This window comes from Drosophila takahashii, chromosome 3L (genome assembly GCF_030179915.1).
Source record: "Drosophila takahashii strain IR98-3 E-12201 chromosome 3L, DtakHiC1v2, whole genome shotgun sequence".
In the NCBI taxonomy this organism is placed as follows: Eukaryota; Metazoa; Arthropoda; class Insecta; order Diptera; family Drosophilidae; genus Drosophila; species Drosophila takahashii.
The window spans coordinates 32,248,764-32,258,736 of NC_091680.1; the positions used below are offsets into that span (position 1 = coordinate 32,248,764).

Consider the following 9,973-nt stretch of genomic DNA (forward strand, 5'->3'; position numbering starts at 1 on the left):
AGCAAGCGTCAGGATTACTCCTCGTGGCACACTCCGGAGACGGTCCATCCGAAAACGGTGCTCTGAGCGACGGGCAGCCCATCTTCCAGCTTTAGGAACCCCGGTTGGATCAGCTTGGGGAACAAGTCTGATCCCAACGCGAGAGAAATGGTCGATGGGCGATGGAACTGTTCATCCGCGAGCCGGATATCCGCGAACTTGGCCCGGATGGTGTCACTCAGAACCCGTATTGGCGTGCGAATCCTAAGGCTGGGATCAAGCCTTAAAACGACTTCGAGCCTGAAGTCGCCCGTGCGGGATCGGATGGTCGGCGTGCAGACCTCATCCTCGCCTGCCTGCGTGACGGGCAGCCGGTATGCCGTCGCCAACGACCGGTCAATGCTGCTGACCGCCATGCACGGGTCGATCAGGGCCCCCATCTCAAACGTGGTGCTCCCGGTGTCGAGCAGCACGCAGGCGGTCGGGAGGATGTGGACCACCCTCTGGCGCAGATAGGCCGCCACGGTCTGAGATGGAGTGGGGGCCACTGCACGCGCTGGTTCCCTTGGGACGGGATGACGAACCGGCGCACGCGCTGGTTCCCTTGGGACGGGATGACGAACCGGCGCAGGAGTGGGGGCCGCCGGCCGAGCAGGCTCCCTGAAGACGGGCTGACGAGCGGGGCGTTCAGGGTGTGGACGAGCGGTCGATGGCACCTCCTCGTGCATGTGGAGCAGCGTATGATGGTCCCCCCCGCACGTTTTACATCCCTCGGTGCTTCGGCAGGTCCCTCCTGAGTGCTCGTGGGCGAGGCAATTCGAGCAGTACTTATTAATCAGTACTGCCCGAAGGCGCTTCTCAGCGCTCAGTTTCTGGAACCTCTTGCACTTCCGAAGAGGATGGATGCCCCGGCAGACTCGGCAGCGGTAGGATTGAGTACCTCGGGTACGTCTGCTGTCCAAATCCTGGGCTGTGCGGGGACGCGGTACCATTATGCTGAAGTTGTTCTGCGAGGAAAAGAGACAAAAAATTGGCTTAGTATGTGACCTCGCAGACGGAAATAGATTAATGGCTGGAAGTAGCCGGTTCCTTGCTCTCCATAGGGAGAAGGATAACCTTATGCACGGGGCGTTCTATTGTGCCGCGCGCCGTACGGACTTCAGCCACTCGAACTCGGCCATCGGCTCCGGGGAAAACAGAAACAATTCTGCCGAGCCGCCATTCGTTCGAGGGCAAATTATCCTCCTTGACTACCACCATATCGACAATTTGGATGTTTCGGGTCGGAAATTGCCATTTGTTGCGTTTGTGGAGTTCTTTGAGATACTCCTCTTTCCACCGCGCACTAAACTGCTGATGTTGGGCTTTCAAACGTTGCCATCGATTGATTATCGACTTGGCTTCGCCCTTTATCTCAGGCTCAGCCATGGAAAGCAACGGCCCGCCAATCAGGAAATGGCCAGGCGTGAGGGCTAGCAGATCGGAGGGATCTTCAGACATCGGGGATAGGGGTCTGGAGTTGAGGCAATCTTCGATCTTGGCTAGGAGCGTCGCAAGTTCCTCAAACGTATACTTGCGCGTAGCCGTGGCTTTATAGAAAAGAGTTTTGAAACTTTTCACCCCTGCTTCCCACAGACCCCCCATATGCGGAGCCCCGGGCGGGATGAAGCGCCAGTCAAGTCCCTGATGGCTATGTACATCAGTCACAGACTCTTTGACGGCTTGAAGGAAGTCCCGAGAAAGTAGAGAAGCTGCCCCCACAAACGTCTTGCCATTATCAGAATGAATCCGCCTAGGGCACCCGCGCCTAGCTACGAAACGAGCAAAGGCGGCTAGGAACTTTTCGGCGGTGAGATCGGATGTCGGCTCTAAATGGATAGCCTTCGTGGAAAAACACACAAATACACATACATATCCCTTGGTAATGAGACACGCTCTTCCGGTATAGTTTTTAATCTCGAACGGCCCGGCATAATCAATGCCCGTATATGTAAAAGGCCTCGAGAAGGATACTCTGTCCTGTGGAAGATCGCCCATCAGCTGAGTTTGCAGTCTCTTCTTGTAAATTGTGCAGATCTTACACGGATTCACCACTGCCTTGACCAGATTCTTGAGTTTAGGAATCCAATACTTCGATCGGATCAGGCGTACGATCAACTGACTACCGCCGTGAAGAGTAATCTGGTGGGTGAATTGGGCGAGAAGGCGAGACAGTCTACAGCCGTAGGGCAGAATTATTGGATGCCGTTCATCATACTGGAGGTCTCTAGAAGCTGTAACGCGACCACACGCCCTTAGGAGGCCGAGTTGGTCCGTGAACGGAAACAAGTTTCAAATTGGACTTGCCCCCGGAAGGGGCTTTTTCTCTGCCAAGTGCTTCAGCTCTTGGCCGTATGCTCGACGTTGCGCGATGGAAATCAGCGTTTGTTCTGCCTCTCGGATTTCTTCCCTCGTGGGTCGGGAAGTAGAGGAGATCGCGCCCTTACGGCAGCGACTTAGGAAGCGCCGAACATACGCCAGGACTCGCAGTGCTTTGTCAAGTTTTGAGAAGCGTTCGAGAAATTCGTCAGAAGGGACCTGGCTGAAATGCACCTCCACCGCGCGCTGCTCGAGCTCTGTGTTCGGTTGCACATCGCTTTGGGCTGGCCACAGCTCTTGTGGCCCTTGCAGCCACTCTGGCCCGTGCCACCAAAGTTGACTATCCGCTAACTCGAGTAGGGACACGCCTCGACTAGCTAAATCGGCGGAATTTTGTTCGGATCGAACGTGTGCCCAGCAGTCGACTGGTACTGCCTGCGTTATCTTGGCCACTCTGTTGGCAACAAACGTGGTCCAGTTACACGCCGGCTTCCGTAACCAGGCCAGAACGATGGTCGAATCGGTCCAGCAGCGTATGTCGGAACTTGGTGTGGGCATATTAGGAAGAATCGCAGTTACCATTTTGGCTAACAACACGGCGCCACATAGCTCTAGACGTGGAAGGGACACGGTCTTGACTGGAGCGACTCGGGTCTTGGATGTGAGGAGGTTAGAAAGTATTTTCTGACCCACTTCGACGCGAACGTAGATCGCCGCTCCATAAGCCTTTTGGGACGCATCACAGAATCCATGATACGCCACTTTGATCTCAGGCTGAAAACAGACCCATCTCGGAACGCGGATCTGGTTGAGATCGGAATACTCATGAAGAAACGCCTGCCACCTCTGACTCATTTCGCTGGGAAGCTTATCATCCCAGCTTAAATCTTGTAGCCAAATCTCCTGCATAAACATTTTGGAACGTATTATAAACGGAGCGAGCCATCCGGTTGGATCAAACAACCTCGCGATTTGGGACAACACCTCCCGCTTTGTAAAGGAGGGTTCCACCACTATTTCTGGCGGCACGAAGTAGAATTCGTCGGACTTAGCCCTCCATCGAATCCCGAGTGTTTTGGCCGTGCTTTCGGTATCGATATCGAGGAACTCGCTATGAAGGAGGTGTTCGGCCGGAATATTTCGTAGTATGCTCATGTGGTTCGAAGTCCACTTCCTCAAAGGGAAACCAGCAGAGCTAAGAGCTGCTTGTAGCTCTTGGATTGAACTATGGGCCTCAGATATGGAATTTGCCCCTGCCAGAACGTCATCGACCTACATATGTTGTTGAAGAATGTGGCTGGCTTTTGGAAACGCCCCTTGGACATCCTCTGCTAGCTGCTGCAGCACTCGAATAGCGAGGAAGGGCGCACAGTTGACCCCGAAGGTAACTGGTTTCAACTTAAAGTCTCGAATATCCCCCTCCTTATCTCGGAACAGGATTCTTTGAAAGGGTGTATGCTTCGGATCGACCCAGATCTGACGGTACATCTTTGTGATGTCCGCGCTGAACACATATTGGAAATATCGCCATTTCAGAATTTGAATGGTCAGATCGGATTGCAGGACTGGACCAGCATGAAGAATATCATTTAAGCTGGTTCCATTCGCAGATGGACTGGAGGCGTTGAATACAACGCGAAGCTTTGTCGTAGTACTTTCGGGCTTGATTACCGCGTGATGTGGAAGATAGTAAGTGGGGGAACTATGAGTCGATGGAACTTCGTGCATATGACCCAGATCCAGATACTCCTGAATCACGCTGTCATATTGCTCTTTTAACGGAAAGTCTCTTTTTAAACGATTCTCGTTTCGAAGATCCCAGATCGGACCCCGAGTTTTCGGGGTCGCAGAATGGGAGCGTAACCACGTACCTCCCGCTGGCGTCTCCTTTGGTAGTCCGGAGGAAGTTCCTTTCGCAATAGGAATCCGACTCTTTTACCATCTGGAATGGTAGATCCTCCACCTCCCAGAACTTGCTGAGAAGCGAGTCTAACGAATCTTCCTTTTGGTGGTGTACTTGAGTCGTGAAGGATGCGACTCTGTTGGCCTTAGTATTGGAGATCGGCCCGGTAAGTACCCAGCCGAAGATGGTCTCTTGGCCTAGGAGAGAGCCACAAATGTTTCTCCGAGTGCCTTGCATCATCACCGACGGTAGAATATCAGCTCCGATCAGTAAATCGATTTGGGAACTTTCAAAGAAGTTTGGGTCTGCCCATTGGAGATCGGGCAGGTCTTGCAAAGAATTCCTGGGAACTGGATGAGAGGGCAGTTTGCCCGCTAATTCCGGAAGGACATAGGCTGCGGTATCTAGTTGAAGACCCGGCTTAGTTGGGGAGCGGATAGCAAACTGGCAGAGTCTCGTTGACTTTGCCGAAACTGATTGGTTTAGCCCTGAGACTTGGGTTTGGGTTTTTCGGAAAGGCAACTTAAGGAGGTTGAACATGCGTTCGGAGATGAAGGTCGCTTCCGATCCCGAGTCGAATAAAGCTCGGGCTCGGTAGCTCGTGCCCAGATGGTACACGTCAACGATTGCCGTGCTCAGCAGGACGGCTGTAGTATTCGCAGCGAAATAATTTTGCACCGTTGAGGTGCTCGCGGATGCATTGCGACTGGAGGACTGCTGCGCCGAGGGCGCCGAGGTTGGAGAGCTCGTGGGTCGAGCGTTTGAGGAAGTCGTGCTTGAGGAACTGGGGGAGCCGCGATGCAGCAAAGTATGATGCCTCCCCCTACACGTGAAACAGCTATGTGTGCTCGTGCAATCACGTAGCTGATGGCCTCTAGCGAAACAATTCAGGCATAGCTGCTTCTTTTTGATGTAGCCGGAACGCGCGTCGACAAACATGTTGAGAAAGCGCGGGCACAATCTGATTGGATGATTCTCCTTAAAACATAAGTCACACCCCTTTGGTTTGGGGGTGACCTTGGTCTCGAAGGATCTTTTGGGAACTGACTGAGTCGGCTTCATATCCTCGATAGCCTCCAGTGTCCGATACCTTTCGCTCAGGAAGGTGTTCATCTCCTCCCAAGCCGGAATTTCGGACTTCGAAGTTAGCGACTGTTCCCATAAGGAAAGGGTTAACTTTGGCAGTTTGCTGGTGCACAGGAAGACCAACAGACAATCCCAGTTGTCAGTGGAGATATTGGAATGTGCTAGCGCTGTTAGACACCCCTGAATCGTAGACTGCAGCTCCTTTAGAGCATGTCCCGACTCTTGAGAATCGGAGCTCAAGTTGAAAAAAAGCTTGAGTTGGCTGTTGACTAAAAGTCTTTTGTTTTGGAAACGGTCTTGAAGCGCTGCCCACGCTGACGCGAAGCCGTCATTTGTAAGCGGGGATTTGGACACTATGGCCTTTGCCTCGCCACTAGTTTTGATGAGGAGATGGAAAAGCTTCTCGACCGGTGTCAGCCTGGGGTTGTTAACATAAACTGCCGTGAATAGGTCCCGGAAAGTCGGCCATCGGAGGTAGTCCGGCTTGAACGGCTTGAGGCGTCACTCTTTCGAGCGTTTCGCTAATCTGTGCGGCACACGTCTCGTATACGGAGTAGCAATAGTCATACTTTCCTTGTAGGAGAGGCAATGTGTCGAGGGATCCTTCCTGGGCAATTAGGTCAGAACAGATCTCGTACTCTTTTTCAACCTTATCCCATAAGGCTCGAACTTGCTGAAGACGGACTTGCAGTGTGTGTGAAGATTGCGAATCCTGCCCAGGCGTATTGATTTTATCCTCGAAAGCGCTGACGCGATCGCTCACAGCGATGAATTTATGCAACGCAGCAGTTGCGGCCGTTGGCTGCTCGGTTACCGACATTTTGCTACTAGCGCGTGTGACCCTCAGGAATTGAGTCCCGCATGCAGAGGGATTCTCTGGCTCTGCCACAAGTGAAAACTCGCTTGACACTTTCGCCAATGGTTTGGAGACGACAATTCTCGGACTTGTTTTCGAGCTTGTCGACGGAAGGTTTCTCCCTTTTGGCGTGACACTCGAGCTTCTAGGTCTCGGGCTAGCGGACTTGGGCCCTTGTTTGACGCGAGAAGGTAGCGGCGAGGAAAGGGTGGTTTTTGTTTCCTTTTCTGGTGTTGGCGTTGGCTTCTTGTCACCCTCTCCGGGCATACTCAGCTACGCTCTTCAAATCGGACGGCCTGCCCGCCGCCAAAAAAAATGTAGGAAACGAAAAAACTGACCCGCAGACTCGGTTCGGAGCAGATTAGCTGATATAGCTAGAAAATAGCTAGAAAAAAATAGCTAGAAAATATCTGGAAAATAGCTGAATGTAGCCACCGCTTACGGAACGCTTATTGGAAAAAAATAGCTAAATATAGCTACAAGTTCGGGAAACACACAATAGCTGAATGCCCACTGACAAAAATATAGCTAAATATAGCTAAGAGTTACGGAAACAACAAACAATAGCTGAATGCTCCCTGACGAAAAACAGCTAAACACAAAACCAACCGAAACGATGGAAAAAATAGCGACACATCAACCGCAAGAAAAAACCTTCGACAATCAATATCAAAAAAAAATTAAATAGCAAAAAAAAATTAAATGGCTGGTAGCCTAGGAGCAGAATTTAGATTTGGAATTCTCTGGCAAAAAATTTTTTTTTGTAATTTAGGAACACAATCGAAGTTTAACCACTTTTGCGACACAAGAAAAAAGAAGCTAAAAAAAACTAGCTGAAAAACGAATCCAAAATAGCTATCGACCTTGAAATTTGCTTTGACGATCATTCGAAAAATATTAATTTTTTGTTTCTGCGCTCGATTTTGTATTCTGGTATGGATGTAGGATTGGTGCCCTGTGTTTTGCTCGTTACTACTTGAATCGAATAAGTGCCTATGCTTGCATACGAACAAAACGGAGATGAAATAAAAATTGCCCAAATATATGTATGTGTGTATATGGAGTTCGATGCTTAGCACAGAATAGCGCTAAGCTCTGCTTATGTATGTATGTATGTATTTGATGGAAAAATTTTGGCTGCTCGCAGAATAGCGGGGAGCTTATGTATGCGAATATATATGTATGTATGTCAGGATAGCAATTAAAAACACAATTAAGTTTTTTCGGATATATGTATATGAATATCAGGATCGCAATTAAAAACACAATTAATTTTTTTTTTGGATATATGTATATGAATATTATATTTTTATTTTATTGCTGGAACGAAATTTTAGTTTTTGGGTATATTTTATTCTTTATTAAAATTTTTCATAAATCGTATAAATTGACAATTTAACCATTAATATAAAACTATAAATTTCGGCGTAAAAATATTTTATATTTGTGTGTATGTAAAAATTGCGCGTAAATTTGATTTTCAATTGTTAATATGTGTATGGGTCTTTGGAATAATATATATGTAGATATATGTACAATGTGTAAATAATATAATAATTTTATATGGCTTTGGCCAATATGTGTATGTATTAATTTGTATGTGTATACTTGGATATGTGTAAAGAATATAATATTTTTTAATCTTTGTTTGATTTGTGTGTGTGTATTTTTGGAATTTTCAACATGCAGTTTAGTGCCGGACGTGGATATGTGAAAGTGATTTTGCTGTAATATATATATGCACATATGAATGTATATATGTACGTACGCTTGGAAACTAGCGGATCACAGTGAAAAAACTATGTAGAAGGCCAATATTGGCAAAGCACTTTGCTATTTAAAATCGAAAAAAAATTCACTGCGGCTAGGCGTATGTTTCTTATACCTATATTCTTGTATATAGGCATATATATATCACTTTTCACTTTTTCACTTGGAATTTGGACTCGGATGGAAATAACGCCTTGGAAAAGGAATATGGCGACCACGGACGAAAGGTTTGGAAAATAGTCGTACTTATCTTGGAAAAATCCGCAAAGGGGGCGCTGATCAGAATAGATCGCAGGCGACGAAGGACCATGAAATGGAGTGGGCGGAGTTGTCCAAAATATAGCTCCGGCTATCGTGGCCGGATGTTGGCCGTAGGAGTCGTATGGGGGTGGTTGCCGCTGCTGGTAAATTCCCAAGTCCCGAAATATAACGCGGCGAGATTCAAAATTCACGTTTTTATTCAGGCTTCACCATTAAGACTAACTTAAACTAAAGAGGAAAAAAAGACCCGGACCGCGGAGTGGTGGGTTTCGCCGTTAAAATGTTAAAATGTTAAAATGTTAAAATATTAAAATGTTAAAATGTTAAAATGTTAAGATGTTAAGATGTTAAAATGTTAAAATATTAAAATGTTAAAATGTTAAAATGTTAAAATGTTAAAATGTTAAAATGTTAAAATGTTAAAATGTTAAAATGTTAAAATGTTAAAATGTTAAAATGTTAAAATGTTAAAATGTTAAAATGTTAAAATGTTAAAATGTTAAAATGTTAAAATGTTAAAATGTTAAAATGTTAAAATGTTAAAATGTTAAAATGTTAAAATGTTAAAATGGTCGACTGTAAGTCGGCTGAATATATCGTAAAAACTCGAAATAAATCCGTTGAATAATCATAATGAAGACAAACTTAAAGTTTACATCCTACCGAATAAAACTAGCCGGATAAGGCCCAAATCCATGGAAAACTGGATTAATGGTTGATTTTTAAAGTTCGGATTTTTCCACTTTTTTCGGTTGGCAGAGTCTAAATTCAAGATTAAAAAAAGTGAAAACAAGAAAGGAAGTTAACTTCGGCCAGCCGAAGTTTATATACCCTTGCAGGTATGCCTACTTAGGGCCGCTTTCTCGAGTCCCTGTCAAAGTCCCTGATAGCTATCTGTTCGAAAAACTTAAAGACCAGATAAACTGTTCGTAAAAGCAAATCCGCTTTCTCGACTGCTTTAATTTATCTGAACGAGAAACAATTACAGAGTGCTGTTAACGCACTGTGAAGTGCAATAAATGGCATGCTTCGATTATTTCATCAGCTGTTTGGGTATAACTCAAAGGAAAAGTCAACTGTGATTTCGTTTCTTCTTCATAGTTGGCTTTGGGAAATCAGCTGTCATTCTATCGAGCCGAAAACGCTTAACAGGGACTCCGAGTCCCTGTCAAAGTTAGCTCTCACATTTATGCTCGAGAAAGCCAAAATGCCTTAGCAGGGACTTTATCTGTTCGAGAAATGTTAGCCGGCACTCGAGAAACCGGCCCTTAATATGTTGTTTTTACGTTGTCAAAAATCAAAACGCCTACTTTCTACAAAGGTACAATAGTTTTTGTATTATTTTTTTGATTAGTCCTATGGGAGCCATAAGATATAGTGGTCTGATCTGGCTAGTTCCGACATATGTACTACCTGCAATAGAAAGAAGACTTTTGGGAAAGTTTCATCGCGATAGCTTTAAAACTGAGGAACTAGTTCGCATAGAAACGGACAGATGGACAGACTGACAGACGGACAGACTGACAGACGGACAGACGGACATGGCTAGATGGACTTGGCTATTGATGCTGATCAAGAATATATATACTTTATGTGGGCGGAAATGTCTCCTTCACTGCGTTGCAAACATCTGACTGAAATCATAATACCGTCTGCAAGGGTATAAAAATCCGAACTTTGAAAATCCACCATAAATCCTATTTTCCATGGATTTGAGCCAAATCCGGCATGTTTTATTCGGTAGGATGTAAACTTTTAGT

The 9,973-nt window shown here is 46.4% G+C and overlaps 1 protein-coding gene across 1 annotated transcript; it reads right to left on the reverse strand.

Moving 5' to 3' along the window:
- Positions 1-1,044: 1,044 nt before the first annotated feature.
- LOC123002396 (uncharacterized) lies at positions 1,045-6,146 on the reverse strand. Its single transcript, XM_070215006.1, has 5 exons — positions 5,765-6,146; positions 4,209-5,547; positions 3,614-4,126; positions 2,495-3,448; positions 1,045-2,194 (listed from the first exon to the last, which is right to left on the reverse strand). The coding sequence occupies exons 1-5, from the start codon at positions 6,144-6,146 to the stop codon at positions 1,045-1,047; spliced, it is 4,338 nt and encodes a 1,445-aa protein (XP_070071107.1).
- Positions 6,147-9,973: the final 3,827 nt, after the last annotated feature.

Excerpts from the sequence above, each read along its gene's own strand:
- LOC123002396 (XM_070215006.1), bottom strand. The coding sequence starts at position 6,146 with ATGTCGGTAACCGAGCAGCCAACGGCCGCAACTGCTGCGTTGCATAAA. Across the intron at positions 5,548-5,764 it reads TCCGGGACCTATTCACGGCA|AGTCGGGACATGCTCTAAAG; the intron begins GTTTATGTTAAC and ends CCGATTCTCAAG. Across the intron at positions 4,127-4,208 it reads AAAGGAGACGCCAGCGGGAG|AGACTTTCCGTTAAAAGAGC; the intron begins GTACGTGGTTAC and ends TCGTTTAAAAAG.